At 36.9% G+C, this 23,368-nt stretch overlaps 2 protein-coding genes across 3 annotated transcripts in view; one reads left to right on the top strand and one right to left on the bottom strand.

Moving 5' to 3' along the window:
• LOC125235773 (lipase 1-like) overlaps positions 1-22,095 on the top strand; it is a 61,465-nt gene extending 39,370 nt beyond the window's left edge. Inside the window, exons 2-8 of the mRNA XM_048142359.1 lie at positions 16,709-16,919; positions 17,211-17,322; positions 17,770-18,010; positions 18,358-18,516; positions 19,203-19,284; positions 19,828-19,946; positions 21,913-22,095. Of these exons, the coding sequence (XP_047998316.1) occupies positions 16,709-16,919; positions 17,211-17,322; positions 17,770-18,010; positions 18,358-18,516; positions 19,203-19,284; positions 19,828-19,946; positions 21,913-22,095 (1,107 nt within the window). The remainder of the gene's footprint in view (positions 1-16,708; positions 16,920-17,210; positions 17,323-17,769; positions 18,011-18,357; positions 18,517-19,202; positions 19,285-19,827; positions 19,947-21,912) is intronic.
• The window catches only part of LOC125235772 (protein cramped), a 115,314-nt gene extending 92,059 nt beyond the window's left edge, over positions 1-23,255 (bottom strand). For both annotated transcript variants that reach the window (XR_007178134.1, XM_048142358.1), the window contains exons 1-2: positions 23,105-23,255; positions 22,781-22,890 (exon numbers count right to left, since the gene is read on the bottom strand). Coding sequence is in view for 1 of the 2 variants with exons in the window: in XM_048142358.1 (XP_047998315.1) it covers positions 22,781-22,890; positions 23,105-23,117 (123 nt within the window). In the remaining variant the exon portion in view is untranslated. The remainder of the gene's footprint in view (positions 1-22,780; positions 22,891-23,104) is intronic.
• Positions 23,256-23,368: the final 113 nt, after the last annotated feature.

Raw genomic sequence — 23,368 nt, 5'->3', positions numbered from 1 at the left:
AAACAATAATAATTATAAAGTACCTAAATATATTGTTGTTTAGAAAGTTAACGCTCGTTTTGAATGGTACTTCTCCACTCAACTAGACTAGACCAAATATTCATGGAACAGTCACCAGCATAATTATATGACTATGAACGGCCGTGCAAAAATATCTAATTTTCTATAAGGGACCATAAGTATATGACGACATATTCCCGGCAAAAATTTGTGATGCTCCGTGACCGGCAAAAACATCGTCTCTCTTTCTAGCGTCTCGCGAGCGTAGCGTCGGGCCAACTGTATGGAAAAAGACGCCGCGTCGGCGCGGCTTAGCCATACAGTTGGCCCGACGCTACGATTGCTAGACGGCAGATGTGGGGAGTGTCCTTATCCGCAGAAATATCTGTATGATCGGGTAGCTTAAAAATATTTGATTCCTTATAAATAAAAATCTAAATTACACTCTCACTCGCATAAATATCTATCCATTGTTAAAGCAAATATATATCTTACGGGCTAGAAATCATTAATATGTAATTAAAGTGCAATAACAAACCCTACCTTAGTTGCCTTAGAGCGGTAAATTGTGTGAGGTGATTTGACATCTCACGAAACACGTGAAGTATTGTCAGTGCATATGTCTGTCTCATCTGTTGATAAACTATGACAAGTAAACTTATTACAAATCTGATATCAGAAGCCTTTTTACAAGCTTTTATTCAACTTGCCTTGTTAGTATTTATCTTAGTTTGGGCCAAAACGTAGAAGCTAAATTTGACCCGCTTTCCGATTTGCGATTGAGCTGAAATTTTGCTCACTTATGTAAATCACGTGACAATGCAATATTCTGGTATCATGGAGGTGATCTGATGATGGAGCAGAAAGGTGGTCAGAGGAACTCTGTTATGAAACGTCGTATCCCCATTGAGTAAGTGGTATTTAGAGACATCTCGGAGAGCAATAGATGATTTTTGAAAGAAAGGTACAGTCGGCTAAGGTAAAGCCTGTGCCAAAAATGATTTTTTTGCAAAAAAACTTATTATAAATTGGGAGGTGAATTTTTATATTATTTTATATAAGAAAAACCGACCAAGAGCGCATCGGACCACGGTCAGTGTAGGGTTCCGTTCCGTACTTTCCATATTGACAATTTACATATTGACAATTTAATAAATACCGTAATTTGGGGTGAATAGGGTTCCCGGGGTATATAATGCTATTATATTTAAATAATATATTTTATGATTTATGTAAATAATATATTTACAGACATGAAAATGTCTGTCAAAGTAGGCATTCAAATTTATTGGATTTTTTACTCATTTTAACTTCATTTTTGTGTGAAATTTTGCTAAGAATTTGTTCATTATCCTTTTGAATGTAGTGTATACCTATAGTTCTAAAGTTTATGTTTAACAGAAAATCATAAGACATATTTTCATTTTTATAATGGTTTTCATGAAGAAAGCGATGCAACTGTGTTGGGGAACTTTTACGGGATGAACAAATATTCGCGGCCTGAGGGGTGAATAGGATCAATAATGGGGGAAACGGGTCGTAAAGGGGGTGAATAGGTTTACGAAGGGGGTGATTAGGGTCGGAAGAGGGGTGAATTGGGATGTGTAGTCAATGGTTGTCAAATTGTATAAAAGATATATAACTTACCTAAAGTGATGTTTTTATGAATGACCTCTCTGTATATGGACGCAATTTATACGTCAATGTATTGCTTCGTAGTTAGACTAGATACAATAAATTAACATTTAGAAATGTTAATCACACTTCTGTCAACCACAAGTCAACGTTTCTACTTAAGTCCACAAAAATCACCCATGGTTGCTATAATATAACTTTTAACTTTAACTTTAAGCGAAATATGTAACTAATAGGTATTAGTAGCTATAAACACTTTAGTTCAAAATATTGTCCTAACATAGTTGCATGCTTTATCTCTACTAACAATAGTATTCACATAAGACACAACATGTAAACAGTTACCTATCAACCAGTAAGGATTAAAGTTAGAACTGAGCGCAGCGCCAACAAACTGGTTATTCCCGTTTGGCGCATTAATTGTACAGCATAAGTGTAATTGTTTATTATGAATAAATAAATAATAAAATAATAATAATAAACGGATTACTTTAAAATAAAAATCATAAGTATGAAACTATACATCTAGGGAAGAAATAAAATTATTTTATTGAATAATTTTTGATTTGTTATTTTCAAGTTTATATAAATAATAAATTCTCAATTCGCTCAAAGGTTGGAAGAGATCCCTTATAGGTATAAGTTCGCCTTTGTACACCATAACTATACTGTATTTTTATGTCCTAACTTGTCTTATGTACAATAAAGTGTTCACATACATACATAAAAAACGATAAGGCCCACTGGTGGCCGAGCCGGGAATCGAACCCGGGTCTTCAGCTTACGCAGCTAACGTCATTACCACTAGGCCACCCGCCCGCCGTGTGGTACCCGACGAAATTTCTCTAGTGTATGTTATCTCTGATAGGCACATTTTGACCACCTCGTATATGAATCTTTAAGGCCCTTTTGCACCAACCACTTAACTCAGGGTTAGTGGGCTGTCAACTGTCAAATTCCATGTAAAATGGTGGGTTAACCCTCAGGTTAACCCTCCATATTCGTTGGTGCAAGTGGCACTTAGAGGATTAGGGTATAGCGAGAGAGATGGCGGGTTCGATTCCCGGCTCAGCCACCAGGAGGCCTTGTCGTTCTTACTTTCGTGCGTGATATCTATTTCAATGCATAAGTATGAAAACGGTTATGACTTTATTTTCAAGTAAGTAATTTTTGCTGATAAACTTTTTTTCGGCATTCAATTTTGTAAGGTATGCTCCCAGCCGAAGATCAGCGCTGATGAAGAGGCACCAAAGAAAACACGTCCGTTCCATACAAGATTTATTAGCAGAGAGCGAAAATATAACCTACCCACAATCAGTCGGCGCCTAATTACTAAACTACCCACATTTGTCACAAATTTATTTCAAAAATACTTAAGTCATTATCAGTTTGCCGTTAATATTTGTGGGATATTAAATTGGACCAGGAGTGATATTTAAAAAAAACTATACATTTATAACCTTTTGAATTTTGAAATTCGGTTAAAAAATCCGGCCAAATGAGAATCTATTTTCGCACAATTGTAAAACTAAATTATCTTTACTAGTTACCTCCAAAATACTAAATGAAATGACATCTATTGCGACTTAAGTAGTTTGCATAAATTAGTTACCCAATTCACCTAGGATGGCGCTGTACTTTGGGCTACTTAGTACATCATTTTCTGAAGATTTTGGGTTCATGGGGTCGGAACGGGTATGAACTAACTTAATTTGTGGTGAATAGGGCCAAAACCGACTTTTGAACGTCGATAGCAGTTTTTCTATATGTGCCATGATAATTTTTTACACAAAAAATCTTCCAGCGGTGTGAACTCCGGGTTGTCTTTGAAAATATGTCGTTTTATTTAGTAATTTTCGCTCACCCTAACGTTGGGGTGAATGGGGTCGGGAAGGGGGTGAATAGGGAAAAGTGCTAGGGTTGACTTTTTTGGATTACGAACAAAACCTGACCTGTCACGAGCATATTATATTTATTTTATCAAAAAATAAGGAACTAATATGTTATGAGTAGTCGGTAATGTATTAATAAAATAAATTTATCGAAATCTAGACATATGATAACCCTAAACCAACCTTTATAGTTATATATTATGGTGCTCTGACGCAGTGAACAAGTAAGTATGGTCGTGGGCAGTGCGGATAACGTGTCAAAATATAAGCATAGTTTGTTGCTATTTTTCATGTTTAAATAACTTCTAAACTAACGTAGTGGGTATTAAAGTAAAAGGTTCACAGTGAACATTAGCTTGCCAGACATGTGTTTAGCTATACCATTGTATTGAGTGTTGTATCATAAAGTCAAACTAGGCATTTATTACTAATTATTTACTATGTGGGGTGTCTTTGATCACTTGCATGGGGTAACATTGACCATAATGACACATAGTTGATTATTGTCTGATTATGTCACGGTACTTGTTGAGACTGATAATTTGATCTCTTCTTGTGATAAATATTGAAACAATTGCAATTTTTATTTTTAATCAAAGTAACCCCAAAATAGCGTTAAAGAGTTGTAATATTTGACTCTGCGAACCGTTTTTTATCTTTTCTTGAGATAAAATACTTTTGTAAGGGATTACATTCGATTACCATTTAAAAAATACATAGGGTATCAAAGTAACCCCAATGTCAGTTTAAGTTTGATAACATCGTTTTTTTTGCGTACATTATTTTGTTACCTTTCTATATTTTTAGCAGGAAAAGACTAAAAAAGTTGATGGTCCCATTTTTTTCTTTCTTTGTTACGTTACATTGACCAATTATGGAATTTATACTTCTCTAACTTCTACATTTAATGGGTAAAAATACCCATTAAATGTAGAAGCTAGAGAAGTTTAAATTCCCAAATTGGTCAATGTAACCCCAGTTTACGGCAGACACCGTGAACCTTTTCTAATAATTCTCTAATTATTTGAAAGAAAAATCGTTACGATACTAAAATATGCAATCTGAGATAAAACAATGCTTTTCATATAGTTACAAACTTAGTTCAGAATTTTTTTCTGTAAAACTTTTATAAATTGTTCTACCTATCAAGTTCAAAATAATTTTCCTAGAAAGTCTTAATAAAGTTCTGCTTTTGAGATTTTTTCATATTTGAGAAAACAGCCCTTATTGCCTGAAATACGGCGACATTGATATTTGCTTTTTCGTATTTTGATGGTATTTTGACTGCACTGTTGTATTTTTTGCCATGCTAATTTGAACCTTATCTCTGAGCGATGTTTTTTAATTTTCAGTCACGTCACAGATGTTTATGACATAACATCTAGGTATTTAGCCATTTAAAAGAAACTGCAAGTGGCTTTACAGACGTGGCGACTGCAACTGGTACAGGGCCTAAGCCATAATTTAAAATTATATTGTGATTTTATATGTATTTGTGTTTTATTTAATGCTAAGTATGAGTTTCAACATTTTCAACTCAAGAAACTGAAATTAAGAGAAGAGACTAGGAAATTAGGTAAGATCAAGAGTCTGATGCAGATAGCGATGGCGGTATTGGATATGATAAGATATGCGTCGATATTCCCTGTCTTCCTTTGGGTCTCTGACTTGACTGCTGCTAGCTGTACTCTATTCATTAGGTTTTTATTTTATACACATGCTTTATTTTTGTATAAACTAAATGATAAAAAAACGAAGCTAAAACGACCAAAAAGAATAAAGAAAATATCTGATAGTCTTTAATACAACCCGCATATACGTAATGCACAGCTCAGGCCTCTGAAGACCTGCAGGGCAATCATGGTCGCGCGATAAATGATAAAACATCGGACCGTCCCTATCGCACTTACAAATAAAGCGATAGGGCTGATGTTTTATCATTTAGCACGCGACCATAATTGTTTGCCTGGAGGTATCGGCCTTCACACACGTCTTTGAAAAATGTTTGCGGGGATAGGCAGGCTGACGATTTTTAATCTAAGTATAGAAAAGTAACGCAAAATGAAGTGCAAAGTAATTTGAAATACACCTAGGTAAACAATCAACTGAGTAAGGAACGTTAGACATAGACATAGACATAGAAATTTTATTAATAATATTATAAATATTACACGTTCATCAATAAAATTATTTAACAGCAATTAAATTAAGATTATTACAATTTCAGTCTAGTTATAATTTCGAATATTTAATTGAAAGATGCATTCATTGATTATATTACATATGATATGTCATTTAGATTTGTTAATTTGATTTTATACATAATTATTATTTTATTATTTTGTTATCTACATATTTAGGTAAATTAAAGTCACATGAGACATGGACAGAGAAGGAAAGCTAGATGACGCGTATTTTTTCTCTGTCTTCTTGTATGCTACCTTTTTTACAGTTTTAATTTCTCAAAGGAGGTCAGTAGTTGACTACAAACTCAAAATAACACTCTTGAAAAAAATTAAGGGTCACTGACCTTTCACAGTAAATTGAGGTAGTGTGAGTGAAGGGTGTTTGTGTGTGTAATGGGGTAATTTGACAGATTCTGAAAATTCTCCCTGCTCTACCCCCTCTTAATAACTACACCTAGATATTTTTCTGGGGTACATAGCACAATGTCGAAAATCAAATGTCCGAAGTACGAAATTCCGAAAGACATGAAATCGAAAATCAAAATTGCTAATGTACGAAATTCCTACAGATGCATGTCCTATGATTAGGAGGCCTATTTTTAGAAAGCCGAAAGGACAATACTGCTAATGTACGAAATTACTATGGACATTTTTTCTACGTTTAGTTGACCTAAGTTTAAAATTTATTAATTACGAAATTTCGAAAGATGTTTGTCGTATGTTAAGTTAAATTAATTAATGTACAAAATACACCTTTATAAATACATCTTGTTTTATTCTAAGTCTGTTTTTTTTTAAATTATAATTACCTCTTTATTTACATGAATGTATTTAGGTACATAATTATATTAGAAACTAAGACTAAACTTAAAAGCTAGCTAATGTCTAAAACAGCTTGGGAAACTATTACAGAACCCTATAAGTCCCCATACTGAACATGAATTACTTAGATATAGTAATTCTCTTCAAAAAATAATCATTAGGATTTTTGAATGTAGCAATTTTAAGAAATAGATGTATCGACTTTCGAAGTATTGGTGTAAGGCATTAAGGACAAAGGAATATTGACTTTCGAAAATGAGATCGTTCGATTAAAAGTGTAGTAGGACATGCATCTTTAGGAATTTCGTAGGTACATTAGCAATTTTGATTATCGATATCATGTCTTTCGGAATTTCGTACTTCGGACATTTGGTTTTCGACATTTTGCTACGTACCCTTTTTCTGGCACGAAAGAAGTGATACTAGTGACTTCCTTCCGATATTTAGTTCATCGCTAACTTTTATACAAATATCACATGTCTGAAAATAAATGGGATTTTAATACTTTACATAATTTCTTACATGATTATTCAAGATTTTAGAGATTATTATTAGGGGTAATTAATAACCTTATGTAAGGCTATTTATCGATAAAAGGATGGTCGATGTTTATTTTGTCAAGCACTAAGACGTTCGTGCCAGAAAAATATCTAGGTATACTAATAAGGTTTACGGTTTGCTAGTTGGGTCCAGTTTAGGTTAAGGTCCAACCAAAACCAAACAAAACTTAATGAACATAAAAACAGTTTTGCAAAGTGGTAAGTACACAACGTTTAATAAGCTATTAAACGCGTGGCTTACCACTTAGGGCTCACTAAAATGCAGGCAGCGTCTTGTAGATTTTTCCTCATTGCTATTATGTCAGTCGAAGTACATTAGGTAAATACAAATCAGAGATTGATATGAATAATTGAATATGTTAATTGTAAGAAATAAGCAACATTTTGTTCCTTTTTAAATACGAAGGCCTGTCGTACTTGAAACTCATATAACCACAAAATTATAATTTTGAAAAAACCCCGACATAGTGGACCGATTTTCATGAAAAACACTCCTGACTAACGCAGCTTTCAAACAAAAAAAAACTAAATTAAAATCGGTCTATCCGTTCGGGAGCTACGATGCCACAGACAGACAGACAGACAGACAGACAGACAGACAGACAGGCAAACAGACAGACAAACACGTACAATCACGCCTGTATCCCATAAAGGGGTAGGCAGAGCACATGAAACTACTAAAGCTTCAGTGCCACTCTTGGCAAATAAGGGGTTGAAAGGAAACGAAACTGTGACATTGCAGTGACAGGTTGCCAGCCTCTCGCCTACGCCACAATTTGACCGATATCCCATAGTCGCCTTCTACGACACCCACGGGAAGAAAAGGGGTGGTGAAATTCTTAACCCGTCACCACACAGGCAGGGGTTTTTTTAAATAGTAATTAGTTAATTACGTTATGTTACCCTTACCATTTCTTTTCTCAGAATATTTGTTGACAGGGATCCATGGAATCATTTCAATCGTGAAAGTGGTCTGTGACGAAAAAAAAGGTTTAAAAAATCCTTATGTGGATAAATTAGTCCATGGGCCAGTGAAGAAGTCGGTATAATTTGGGGGTACTAAGTTTCCTTTTTACAGCAGTTAGGTAGGCTTATAAGGATGTTAAAAAACCATGATTGCCATCTCAAAATGGTAGCTAAACAAAATGGCCGCCAATCCAAGATGGCGGATATTGAGTTTTAAAAAATCGACCAGAACGCCAGAAGTATTGGTCCGATTTCAATTTTCTTTTTTTCAAACGAAAGCTCTTTTTGTGTACTCAAATACTTGTCATATTCATTGTTTCGATAAATTCAACCATTAGTTAGTAATTAACGAAAAATGTAAAAAAAATATCTTTTTTTCTAAGACTTTTTGTCAAAAATCATGTTTCTACAAAATATCTTGCATATTTTAATAAATATTTAAATGCAGAAAAATAGTGCCTATATTCACCTTTAATTTGATGTATAAAAGATACAGACTTAATTTACGTAAACACATAGAGGCTTAATTTTAATTCTGTCTTCGTTGAGATTCACCGTTGTGCATACAGTACTAAAAGCTTCAGGTCGAAGTTGTAGATTACTAATATGCTGTTTTTAGTATATTTATTTATTTATTGAAACTTTATTGCACAGTAAAAATATACAGTTACAAAAGGCGGACTTCATGCTACATTGCATTCTCTACCAGTCAACCTTTAGGCCAAACAGAGAAGACCAAAAAAGGTGCGGGATATGTAAAGAATACTAATAAAGACATGATTATATATATTTATATGATATTTCTGCAATTGTACTTACAATTTTATTAAGAAAAGAACTGAACATGATAGTATCCGAAATTTATTAGCTTTAAGAATATAATAAAATACGTCATAGGACTCATAGGACGTAAAGTACAGTTTTAGATATTTGATTATATGTATAAAATTTCTTTAGTTATGCAGCGCCAACCAACCGAGATAATACAAAATAAATAAACTAGACATTGTTGAGTTCCTATCTCATCACATTAACCTTTTGACCACCATGGTGGGATATGGCCGTCGTTGGAAATGCTTCCTAAGGACCATCAGTTTTGCCAATTACATTTGGGACCCAAGCGGGCCTTCTTAACGCCTAATTTTGCTCAAATAATCGCGATTCACGTCTGTCTGGTGTCCGGGGCACGACATATTCTTTTTTACTATTTGGCGTTTAAAAGGTTAAGCGATCTCTGATCCGTGTTCGAGAAAACTTATATTTAGTTAAAATAATCCTTGCATACAAAAGGTGAAGAACACACCCCAAAAGAAAAATATAAAATATATATAATGCATTAATAAGGCATATCTATGAAGTATCCGACTACTAATAAACAACGTGATATAGGTACCTACCGAATAAACCTTAATTCACCTACGCACAGAAATATATTACTTATTACTGCTAATGTAGATTGTAGAGCCAATATCACTAATATCAAGCCTTCAAGACAATCACAGGTAACAGATTAATTTTCTCCTAATTTTTCGAACTTTTATGGCAGGTCTTGTTTCTGGGCTATGCTTCCAAAACAATACACGCATATTCCACCTCCAATCAAGACTTGCGTGCCCTGGCCCGACCGAAGCCCATTTTATAGTAGCAATCCGATCTCTATAACTCTGACCCGTCGCCGCATCAACATCATCTCGTTTCGCTTCCATCGTAGAAAGACATACCGAACGTGTTGTGCTCTATATGCAACTTTTAGCCTCTTCATTTAGTACATTGTTAGTGTCCACGTCTCGCAAGCTTATGTCACGGTGGGAAGTACCCAGTTACACACTGATCAAACATGTTGGTCTTCAGTGACTGGTATTCTGGCCCTTAATACGTCCTTTAGCCTAGAAAAGGCCATCCAAGTCCTCCCTGTGATCTCCGCCGGCAGCGAGGCCGACCCAAGTCTCTGTATTGTGTATGGTTCGCCTCAACTCGACGTTTGTGCCTATTTTGCGTGATGAGGGGGATTTAGCTAGTCCTGCCCGCTTATCTCCTCGAGAAATCCTATTAGATCTTTAATGTTGAGTAGGAGAACTTTGGAGAGGTCTCTCGGGGATCCGATATGTTTTTTCCTGTATGGAGCCACTCACTCCATCACCAGGTGAGAGGCACCCTCGTCACAGAGGAATGTTCATAGCATCTGTTATGAAAATATGTTTGTTAAATAGTCTACGACCTGTTCTGACATTGATGGTTACCATTCTCATGCGGACTTTTCCTAGTTGAAGCAGCGTCTTTGTGGGTTTTCCATTGATGCTAGGCTTGGCTTGTTTGAAAGCAGCATTTGATCTGGTTTTGCCAGTGTGCTGTGTGTAGTTTCCTATTGAGCATACCTTGTTGAGGGGCATCAGGAGAATCGGCAGTCGACCCCAGCTGCCTGGCCAGCTCGTAGACCACATCATCACCTCGAGATCCACTGTGTCCTTTGGTCCATTTGATTGAAGGATGATTTTGTTATTATGACTTACCTCTGTTAGTCGTTTATGGGATTCCTTAACCCAAGCTTTATTGGTTGTTCCGGATAACTTGTCCTCTGTTACTTGTTATAAAGGCTGATATATGGAGCTTTGGATAAGCCTGTCCTTGCCGTAACTTTCAATTTGTACATATGTTTAACTACTTTAGCCCAACACTCACCGACGGCATACAGTTCCTCCAGCATCTGACGGGGAACATGTGCTTCTTTGAAGATGACGATGTTATCCGCATATCGAAGATAATTGAGGCATACATTTATAATCTATCATCCCTATTGAGGCTTTTATAAATGCCTTCCTGTTTAAAAACTTGGCCAAATTGCATAACCCCGGAGTTCCTCTCTAATAATTGAGATTCGTCGATACGGGTGCAAACTTTTCTTCTGATTCAATAGCAGGTTGCATAGAAAAATTCGCATTTTGGTACACCTGTTATGAAAATTCAACTCACGTGAATAGGTAATTAAAACGTCTGTTATTAACGTCTAACATTTTTCGTTCGGTAATGACCAACAATACATGTTAATAATATTTGGCTCTACTTTAAGCGGTGATAAATGTCTCAAAGTTTGTCCAACCGGTATTTCACGGCTTCGTTGTTTAGTAATCGGTAAAATATAGGTAAGGAATATCTATTAATGCTGTACTAAAGAACATTTCTAAAGTTTTCCCGAATTCTGGGGTGCTCTTCACTAACCCGCTCGTGCGTAGGTTTTTTTTTCAAATCTGAGAGTCCTTGAATGCGGAACGATTTTCAATCCGGAATACGATCTTAACCCTTAAACGCGAGATGATGACGGAGTATTCCGTCTCCCAAGCACAATCGAAACCGAATTGCATTGCGAATTCGCGAATATATGAGCGAAATTAGGCATTACGGAGTCCCAATTTCATTGCATTTGGCGTCCGTATCGTTGGCGTCCTTGGCAAGAATTTACGGTGACCACCGTGACCGTCCGTGGCGGTCAAAAGGTTAATGGTTCTATCTTGACAGTCTCGACACATGTTCGTCATATACCTAGTACACTTAAATACTTAATTTTCATCATTGAGGTGTGTTGCACATATGGTATCTAAACAAATTTTATCCTAGTAGGTACTATCGAATACCCACAAACTCATGGATACTATCATGTTCAATACTATTATTATAATTGTATAATTGCTAAAATAAACTAAAAATAGCATATTTGTACTCTACAACATCTTTTAGTACTGTATGCAGCCTAACTGCACACATCTTTTAGTACTCTATGCACTCCAACCTGAAGCTTTTAGTACTGTATGCACAACGGTGAATTTCAACGAAGGCAGCTTTAAATTTAAGCCTCTATGTGTTTTTGTAAATTAAATCTGTATCTTTTATACATCAAATCAAAGGTGATTAATGGCACTATTTTTCTGCATTTAAATATTTATTAGAATATGCAAGGTATTTTTGGAAACATGATTTTTGACAGAAAGTCTTAGAAAAAAATATTTTTTTTTACATTTTTCGTTAATTACTAACTAATGGTTGAATTTAGCGAAACATAGAATATGACAAGTATTTAAGTACACAAAAAGAGCTTTCGTTTAAAAAATAGAAAAATGAAATCGGACCAATACTTTTGGAGTTATGGTCGATTTTTTAAAACTCAATATCCGCCATCTTGGATTGGCGGCCATTTTGTTTAGCTACCATTTTGAGATGGCAATCATAGTTTTTTAACATCCTTATAAGCCTACCTAACTGCTGTAAAAAGGAAACTTAGTACCCCCAAATTATACCGTTTGGCAAAATTGGACCAGCTGGCCCATGGACTAAATAGGTAATACTTGAGTACTTGAGATAACTGCTGTTATCATCATGGTTTACTTGAAGTGTGTGGATATATTATAGAAGTCTTAATTGAATAATTTTAGTATAATGTGGTCAGTTACTGGGGGGTGGCTAGTTACTAGCGAGTTGCCCTAAGGTACAGCGGGGCAAATCTCAACGGTGGGGGGGGGGGGGCAAACGTAACTGGTCCATTTTTTCTTGTTTTACAATGTTTGCATTATTAAATAGAGTGTCCACCGGTCGGCGTGTTCAGTGGAAAAATGGGTACCTTATAGGTATATTATTTCCTTGAAATCAACATGAAATAAATGAACATCAAAGTACCGGAAGTATAAGACTAATTAAACATAGCAATTATGCTCGTCTACAGAATCTCTTGATTAACATCATAGCTTAAACAAAAGGACTGCATATACATATTATGACTCGTAATTAAGACATAAATGATATTTAGGGCTCATCACAACCAAGTTAAGAGAACTACGGAAGTTTCTTTGAGTATTTTCAAGGTTTAAGGAAATAATTTTACAACAAAAACTGACTACATTATCAAAAATCCTGCGAAATTTTATTTTATTTACTTACTTAACTAAAAAGTAAATGTTAAATTAAATTATTCTGTAATCCATACTATCCATACTAATATTATAAACGGGAAAGTGTGTGTGTCTGTTTGTTTGTCCGTCTTTCACGGCAAATCGGAGCAACGAATTGACGTGATTTTTTGAGTGGAGATAGTTTAAAGGATGGAGAGTGACATAGGCTACTTTTTGTCTTTTTCCAACCCCCCACATCCCTAAAATGGGGAGTGGACGTTTGTATGGACCGGACTGTAATTTTGGAATTTAGCGCGAGCGAAGCCGCGGGCAAAAGCTAGTCAGACTATAAAGAAACGTAAATTTATTACACTTATTTTTTTTTTAAATGTCCATTTTAGCGACAAATATCACGTTCACGATAATGATAACGAGTTAATATTTCGATAATTTTTAAATTTGCGACTTCCAACAAAAAAATGGCAACAGGAAGAACAGCCGTAGCCGTAGAGTTTTTAATATTTTATTATTATACGTTTTGCGACAAATAACAAACCTTTGTCATTTTTACTAAATACCTTTTCATTGCCTTGAAAACGAATTATTATAGTAATCAATATCCATAACTCTCTTAGTCATCGAACGTTTTACGTATCATTAACATTAATAACGATCATTATACCGTTTATAGAAATTTAGGCCTAGGTACTAGTTCAGGGTCAACTTGAGTACAAGACTAGATATAGATACTGAGGTATGCCCTGAATTTGTGGCTCTGGTTAACCCTGACCGTACTTTGTAAAGGTGGGTTTAGATAGGCAAATTTAATAATAAAATAACAACCACTTATAGTGCACTGTGCAACATGGGGCACAAGTTAAATATTGCAAACGAGAGTTTAGTTAAATCGCGACGAGCTTGAACAATTTTTTGACCGGCTAAATTAATTCTAGCGATACAAATAGATCTCAGTCAAACACTGGAGTAATGTGTGAATTCTCACCCAATGTGAACATACATACATACACATAATTACATACTTAAAAGAAAGGAAGAAGAAATAGTTAAAATAAATGTATTGAGTTGAGGCCGTAGATTCCTTAACGTCTATTGTCTACACTTTTATTAATCCATACTAATATTATAAATGGGAAAGTGTATGGTCAGGGATGGAGAGTGACATAGGCTACATTTGTCTCTGTCTAACGGCTCAGCCACGACATTGGTCTAAGCGCGACAGCGGCGAGCGGCGGCCATACATTGAAGCGAGACACAGCGATGGGACTTTTCATTCGCACGTATGGCTGCCGCTTGCCGCTGCCGCGCTTAGACCAATGTCGTGGCTGGGCCGTAACGCCAGCGAAGCCGCGGGCAAAAGCTAGTATTAACATAAACGTCACTGAAAAGGTCTCCCCTCAACATTATGTCAAGTTACCTACCAGGTATCTTGACGCTGGTCTTCCGTGGAGACCTTCCATCCTAAACGCACGCCCAAGCTCATATAACCTGGCAACCTTCAAATCAGTGAACAGGCATCTTCTGGACGAGCTCACTCCATCGTAGGCCACGTCTTGGCTTTGGCTAGTCTGTGGCCAAGAGTAAGCCCATTTATAATAAGAAAAAAAAACGCCTGTATTCCCAAATGGGGTAGACAGAGCACATGAAACTGCTCAAGGTTTCATGCCACTCTAGTCAATTAAGGGGTTGAAAGAAAGCGAAATTGTGATATTGAAGTCACAGTTTGCCAGCCGATAGCCTTCACCACGGGACTTTAAGAAAGAAGGAAGGGGTCAGGAAATTCTCAGCCCCTCCACACAGTGTGTATACCCGCCTTAAAGCAGCCTTATTTATTATTTTATTAGAAAAAAAAATACATTAGGGCTACGTTATTAAAAATAATAAAACGGGTTGAGGTAAGTAAACTGCACTAACGAGGTCGCCCAAGGTGAGTCCACTTGCCAGCCGTGACCTACGAAAAGCTTCTAGCTTTACTCATTCATCTAGGTACAGTGCTAATCAACTTAATGTATTTATCTATAACCTAACCACAAAATTAAAATTAAAAAAAAAAACCCCGATATAGTGGACCGATTTTCATGAAACATGGCTAGAACAATCAGCTTTCAAAAAAAAATCTAAATCGGTTCATCTTCATCCGTTCGAGAGCTACGATGCCACAGTCAGACAGACAGACACGTCAAACTTATAACACCCCGTCGTTGCTACTCTCAGGATTCACAGTGTATGCCTTTTGCCGTAAACATGAAACTACGAAAAATGTTGTGATGCAGACTTCAAAGGAATGGAATACGCTCCCACCACCAGTGTTCCCTGAAAAATACGATCTCGGTCTCTATAAAACAAGAGTGAATAGGCTATTACTGAATCGGTGAGCTCCACCTTAGACTGTCTTCACTTTCCATCAGGTGTGACTAGGGCCAATCGCCGATCGGTCCATAGGTGATAGAAAAATGTCATGTCAATGTTTTAGGGAATTTTAAGTCAATTGTACTCAGAATCACGAGTACTTTCAATCTCACTGGGAGACAAAAAGTGTCCCAGAACTTCCATACATTTTTGTTACTTTCCTCTTTTGTTACCCCATTCAACATGTACGGAAAATGGTAACAAAATAAGAAAAAATCGTATGGGACAATTTTTTGAACTACTAGGATTGAAAAAGCTAGTAATTCTGAGTAGAAATAGCATATTTTTTTTCAAAAATATCACATTTCATAAAAGTGGCAAAAAAAAAGAAATGCTCTTGTAACACCAACACCATCCACTACAGAATAGTAGGTACATTGTGTATCAAGGGCGGAAAGTGAAGGATTACGAACGGGAGGCTGTTTGAAGCCCGACGCCGAAGGCTCGGGTACTCGAGTTTGTAATCCTTCAGCCGCCCGTGATATACTTCCACAATATTTTTTCGTAGCACTCACGAAGTAATAACCAAATTTTAAACTTAATGTATTGAAATATCTACGCTGACATTTCAAACATTCGTCCGCCATCTTGTAATTTTTGACAGGTCGTGGAAGGCTCCACCACAATAGCTCATTACGTATCAGTATGCAGACATGTAATAACACCGTTTACGAGCGAGTGTGATGAAACTGATGAAAATTAAATTTACACGCGTTGTAAAATCAGCATAAAAAAACCTCTAATCACAAAGAACTTAATCATCATCTCGTGATACCAGAAGAACTATAATTCCTAGCATTATTGCACTAGAGAAAACAGCGCTTACTTACATTCTTACGATGACACGAGCCTATGTAGTGACCTTGCATTGGTGCATAATGCGCTTCGTCATTATTTAATGAAAACTTTGTAAACAACCGCTTTCAAGACAGTAACTAATTGCTAAGAAAATTGCCTTTTGTTTTCTTGTTTAAAATAAACGATTCTTTTACACGTACAAATATAATTATGAGGATCATGAGACGAAGATGAAGAAAAAATATGTGACGTTTTTATCAAAAGGTACCACGGTGTCGGTCCATGTTTCTTATTGAAGCCACACCTCGGACAATGGCGATCAGATATGAAAGAGGCGCGTTCCTACGCACACAGTCGAAGCTCGTGTAAATAAACGCGTACCATGGTTGTATGAGTGAGATATGACAGGCCGACTGACGCATTTAGCGAGGGAGATGGTGTTTCCATCTGATGGAGGCGGGGATAAATTTTCGCTATAGCGATAGCGACCCATCAGACTACTCTCTAAAAATTCCTACCTTTGACATTTTCGTTTTTTTTTTCAGCCACAACTCATAACGGCAGCCGGCTACCCAAACGAGAAGCACCGAGTGCGAACACCCGATGGTTACATCCTCCAAATGCACAGAATACCAACCGGGAGGAGGTCAGCGCGCCGGTCAGACTCGTCTAAAGGGAAGAGGGCTGTGCTCGTTGTCCATGGACTTTTGGGGTGCAGCGGGGACTTTATCATCATGGGACCTGAGAGGAGTCTTGGTACGATACTTGGAAGGTTATTTAGTTAACAAATGTAGTTTCCATAGACTTCTGCTGCGTGATGTTGACGTGTCTGTTAAGTGGTATAAGTACCTGGCCCTAAGGTTGGATTAAATGATAGGAACTCAACTTAAAATGACATGACCATTAATTGTGGAGTTTTTGGGAACTTCGTCTAAAAATCGATATTTTCGCCTATCATTATAAGCTTATAATGATAGGCGATATACGACAGGCCTACTGACATGATAAAAATATTGACTTAGCATTTGAAATGTGTTTTTGTTCCAGGTTATCTCTTAGCTGACGCAGGCTATGACGTATGGCTTGGAAACCTCAGAGGCAATGTCTACACTTCGCATCAGAATCTGACAAGAAACAATCCCGCGTTTTGGGAGTACAGGTAGATATTTAATGACATGCAATTTCTTACTATATAACTAACACGGAAACTAAAACGGTATGAGAAATATAAACTGATCACGTCGTATGGGTTCTCCATATAGAGACCAATTTTTATTGCTCTTTAGTATCAGTAGGTACACGATCTAGGACTAGGTCGATCTTTCTAAATCGACCCTTAAGGCAGCGTATTTAATAATGATCACATTGATTTTTTACTCACTTCTTGATTTTTTTAGGTCGATCTTTCTAAATCGACCCTTAAGGCAGCGTATTTAATAATGATCACATTGATTTTTTACTCACTTCTTGATTTTTTTCTCTGATTTGTATCTGTCCGAGGTTAGAACGCAGTATTTCTTTATGATCTGGCAATCTTAGTGTTAAATATTTATTAGGCTCACACGCATGCTCATTGCTCATATAAACGTGACGTAAACAATTCCAGCTTCCACGAGCACGGCAAATACGACATACCAGCCATGATAGACAAGATCCTGAACATCACCGGTCTTCCCAAAATAATGTACGTGGGCTACTCCATGGGAACCACCAGCTTCTTCACAATGATGGCCCAACGGCCCGAGTACAACGAGAAAATCATCGCCATGGTGGCTCTGGCGCCCGCCGTGTACCTGGACAACGTCAGGCCTTTCACGGACTTGTTCATCAAGACTATTAATGTACCTGTGAGTTATGAGTTAAGATTCGCTTCCCTTTTTATCTATTTATTGTTCTTTTCTTAGGCTCTCTTAAATTACACCTAATTTTCTTTTCGAGCTAAAAAAAACGCATAACATGTATGATTTTCATCGAATTGCTCTGCTTAAATAGATATGGATTTATCACTGCGCCTGTATTGATCGTGATAGCAATGCCTTACGTCTGTAATTGTGTAATTTTCCAGCAAACGGCGCACTTTGTCGCTAGCCGTTTGCCGTAAAGACGTTTTGATCGGTTTCTCATATAAAGATACAAGAAAATCTCGTCCTTATGGTAAGCAATAAAGTGACTCATTCGAACGCCTATTCCCCAGGCTACCATGCGGCAACGAGGCTTGATATCAGTGAATCTACAACAGGAGCTCATGAACACCATCCTCGGGAACTTGTGTAACTCGCGGGACCCTCGCCAGGACCTGTGCCTGCAGATTGTGTATACTATCGTTGGTGACGATTACGAGCAGAACGATCCAGTGAGTATTGATCTATTGACCATCGAAAAAAGGGACCATTTCCCCACCCGGTTTTAGGGGTATAGATATAGGGTATAGTATTTTCTCAGAAACGTTTGTGTATTTGTCATCCTAGTTCAGACATTGCCAGTACTTCTTGTAGTGAAATAGACTTAATAGCATGCAAACTGCTCTATCGGGAACAGTCTGGTTTGCTCACGATGATTTCCTTCACTAAAAAGCAAATGGCATATATCAAGTGCATAAATTTCGAAAAATTAATTGGTAAAGTAGAATGTAGAATACGAACCAGGGTTTGAACCCGCGACCTTCGGGTTGAAAATCGCATGCTCTTACTCTGCTAGGCCACCAGCACCCAGTGCTTTGAATGTTTTGTGCCATTTTATATTTTTAACCCCCGACGGAAAAACGAAGGGGTGTTATAAGTTTGACGTGTCTGTCTGTCTGTCTGTCTGTCTGTTTGTCTGTCTGTCTGTGTGTGTGTGTGTGTGTGTCTGTCTGTGGCATCGTTGCTCCCGAACGGATGAACCAATTTAGATTTAGTTTTTTTTTTGTCTGAAAGCTAAGTTAGTCGGGAGTGTTTCATGTTTCATGAAAATCGGTCCACTATGTCGGGGTCGGGGGTTTTTTCAAAATGTTAATTTTGTTATTTAAGTACTATTTTATATCTATCCATTATTTTTCAGATGATGTCAAGCGTCATTATGGTCAGAATGCAACCGGCCTCGTGGCGACAACTAGAACACTTTGCCAAAATTGCTATGTCAAGTAAGTATACCTTTTGATTTCATTATATTTTCAGCAAAAAGCTATTCTCTCGGTGTTTGCCAAAAAAGTCCTCTATTTTTACAACCCGGTGCAAAATCAGATTTGGTGTGTGTCTGCATGTGGCACAGTTATTAAAAGGGGTCAAACACATTGGAAGTTTTATTGTAAAGACAGGTTTACTAGTGATGGTTCTCAGTCATTTTTTTTTTCAGATTTGGAAAAGCCTTAAATTTTCGTTTTCAGCATTTCTAATTTACGTCTTTTTTTTACTATAAATGGGCTTACTCTTGGCCACAGACTAGCCAAAGGCAAAGACGCATGTACATATTCACGCCTGTTTCCCAGAAGGGTACGCAGAGACACGTATTTCCCTCTGTTACGATCCTGACAAATAACTTTCGCTTACCTCGCTTTCATAAGATTCCGCATAAAAAATTCCCTTTCCCCTTCCTACTCCTATCCTTCAACTTCTTTTACATACACTTTCTTTATTCATTTATATGTATAAGTCTTTTGAAAACCGTATTTCAATCTTATTTCCAGGCGTCTTCACGTCATGGGAGAACGGGCTGTACGGTGAAGTGAAGCCATACGACCTGACCAACGTCAAAGTGCCTGTGACGCTCCTCTACGGTCTTAACGACCAGTTGACGGAGAAAAATGTTAGTATATCAAAAAATATTTCAATTCGTCAATACATGGCTAGTTTGAAGACAAATAAATAAAGCAGTACTCTCTAGCTTTGAATAATGACCTATCAGTTTTTGTTTGTTATAAAAATTATTGAGGGGCAAATCTCGACTGGGGGCAATTGTAACTAGTCCTTTTTTTCCATTATTACACTATAATGTTGAGTTCCAATGTATCCACTGAAGTAGACTTGTACATAAGCTCGAAACCATGGGTATAAGAGGAAAACCCCTACAGCTCTTGGATAGCTACCTTCGGGGCCGCTGTCAAATTGTTAAAATTGGTAATCACGTGAGTGGAAAAAGAGATATCACGTATGGCGTTCCCCAGGGAAGTGTGCTAGGCCCTACTCTTTTTCTCGCATATATCAATGATTTATCGACTCTTGAAATTGACGGCGGGGAGATTTTCTCCTACGCAGATGATACCGTGGTTATTTTTAGTGATAAAACCTGGGCTGGCGTTTTCGATAAAGCAGAGCACGGTCTTCAATATATATTTTCGTGGTTAAATGATAATCTTCTGACACTAAACGTTTCTAAAACAAATTACATATGTTTTACAAAATATAAAAATACGCAACCACCCGATTCTCTTAAATTAAAAATTCATACTTGTAACCTTCAGAATACTCTAGAATGTGTCTGTAACGATCTAGCAAGAGTAAGCTCTACTAAGTATCTTGGAGTAATGCTAGATCAGAGACTTTCATGGCATCCACATATTGAATTTATAGCTGGTCGAATTCGAAAGTTGATCTGGATATTTAAAATTTTAAAACATGTGGCATCTAAAGCTTTACTTAAACAAGTCTATTTAACACTAGCACAATCTGTTATGACTGACGCTGAAAGGAGTCAAAGATGCCTTCTTAAAGTCATACACTCAAAACCCTATAGATACCCTACTACTCAACTATATAAGGATTGTGAGGTACTTACGCTGAGGAAACTTTATGTCTTGTTGACTGTACTAAGGACACATAAAACAACCCAATTTAATCCTCTCACATTAACACGGAGGCGGACACCTAATGTAATTGCTAAGCCACCTACTAAATCGTTATATGCCAGAAAACAATTTACAAACCAATCTGTTCATCTATATAATAGCATAAATAAAATTATTTCTATATACCCTTTGCATTTATACAATTGTAAAAAAGTTATACTTGAATGGATAAAAAAAATTGATTACGAGGAAACAGAAGCACTTCTACAAAAACAATAAATACAATTTAATTTAATTTAATTTAATTTGGTTAATATGTAGCAACCATACACACGCAAGACACGCATACACTCTTTCTCTCCACACACACACTCACTTACACTCACACACACACACACACACACACACACACACACACACACACACACACACACACACACACACACACACACACACACACACACGCACACCACGCACACACACACACACACACACACACACACACACACACACACACACACACACACACACACACACACACACACATACACACACACACATACACACACACACACACACACACACACACACACATATATACAAACTAACCTAGGTTAAGTATAGTTTGTAATATTTTCAATTTCTGTAAGTAGATTTTCGGTTACTATGTAAGTAACTATGGTAGGAAGAGCGGGATCTCCTTCTACAAGTATAATTTTACTTACTTGGAGATTCCAACCATGTCTTGTATAACACGTTTATATTGTAACCAATAAATTTATTTTCATTTTCAACACGCCTACCATATTTAACCGGTGGACACTCTATTTAATAATGAAAACATCGTAAAACATAGAAAAAATGGACGAGTTACATTTGCTCCCCAGTCGAGATATGCCCTGCTGTACCGTAGTGTGTCATGGCAAATGCCAGGATAACGCAAGGAGGATGATGATGATCTGTATTGATTTTCAACTTTGTTCACAGCAAATACTGCGTCTAGCAACAGTCCTGAACAGCACAGGGATGCTAGAAGATTTCCGGCCCGGCTGCAACTGGCCAAAATTCAACCATCTCGACTTTGTGTTTGCTAAGGATGTAGGCAAATTGTTGAACAAGCCTTTGGTCAAACATATCAATAAACTATACGAGACGTACAGTGAATCATGAATATTTTGTTTTATTTTGTCCCATAAAAAGTTTCTAACATAGAGCGTCTTAGAAATCTTTTCGACCCTAAGGTATAGTTGATTGCATTGTTAACTGCTACAGCTAAGGTGTTAATACTTAACCCCTCATATGCTTAGAACTGGACCTGTGCATAGAAATTTTAAACCAATGTTTTGATTGTCAAGATTACTTTTCAATTATCAAATTTGACAGGTACCATACAATGCTCAGGGTATCTGTACTTGGAGGATGTTAGTCCATTGGAATGGGATTATAAACTCAGAGAATGGCTGGCCTAAAATATAATTTTCAAGATGAATATTCTCGACTAGCCAGAAATTGTTTTGAGTACTTTCATTTGTTCATTTTTGTGCAAGCAAGAAGGTAAAGGGTAAAATTAACATAACACTTTCTTGGGACATAACATACACAATTCGTAACTGGAACTGGTGTCCAGTGTATGGAACCCTATCCCACAACTCAATATTCTTTGCATAATTCAAATAAAGGTTCACAATGATGGGCTACACATGTTAGACATTGCATTCAGAGATATTTAATAATATTTTAAGCGGGTTATTCACATATAAGTCGGAATAACGCTCGACATGTCTGCGTCTCACGGGAGTTTCATAGTTAAAATTGCATTCAGAGAGTTAGCAGCTGCTTCAGAAAAACAACATACCTTGGCAACACTAGTTTTTGCAGCGACGGCTCCAGCTGCAGTCTTGCTTGGAGTCACATTCTGCACCACCGGCACTACTTTAATCTCCGCTACCTGGCTACGACTAGGATCTGCAAAAGAGAAATCATACGGACATGTTATGTTTTTGTTTACATCGACGTTTACATAACTGTTACTATTATCATACAAGTGCCTGAACAGTATGACAATTTGAAGAGGATAATAATGCTCAAAATTGATAATCACAATGGAAAAATGCAGGCAAAATATGTATAAGAACAACGACAACATGTCTTGTAACAGGATATCCAACTTTATACTTACCCTTATTCGGCATGGCTGATGCTGGACCTTGTTAGTCATAGAAAGTCTCCCGTATTTTTATCACATTTTCCAAGAAAGTACAATAGCTAATTTTATTATGATGTTATAATTCAACAAAATAAATAAACCCGATGCCAAACAACAAACAAAATCCCGCCAGTAACGTCAAATATGACAGGACAATGACATATGATATTGACACCTCTTTTTTTTTACGCCTGATTATGGATACAAGTCGTATTCAAAGTATCTACAGACTATCAG

The sequence above is a fragment of the Leguminivora glycinivorella genome, chromosome 18, assembly GCF_023078275.1.
Source record: "Leguminivora glycinivorella isolate SPB_JAAS2020 chromosome 18, LegGlyc_1.1, whole genome shotgun sequence".
Taxonomy (NCBI): Eukaryota; Metazoa; Arthropoda; class Insecta; order Lepidoptera; family Tortricidae; genus Leguminivora; species Leguminivora glycinivorella.
This window is presented reverse-complemented; position numbering and strand designations above follow the sequence as displayed.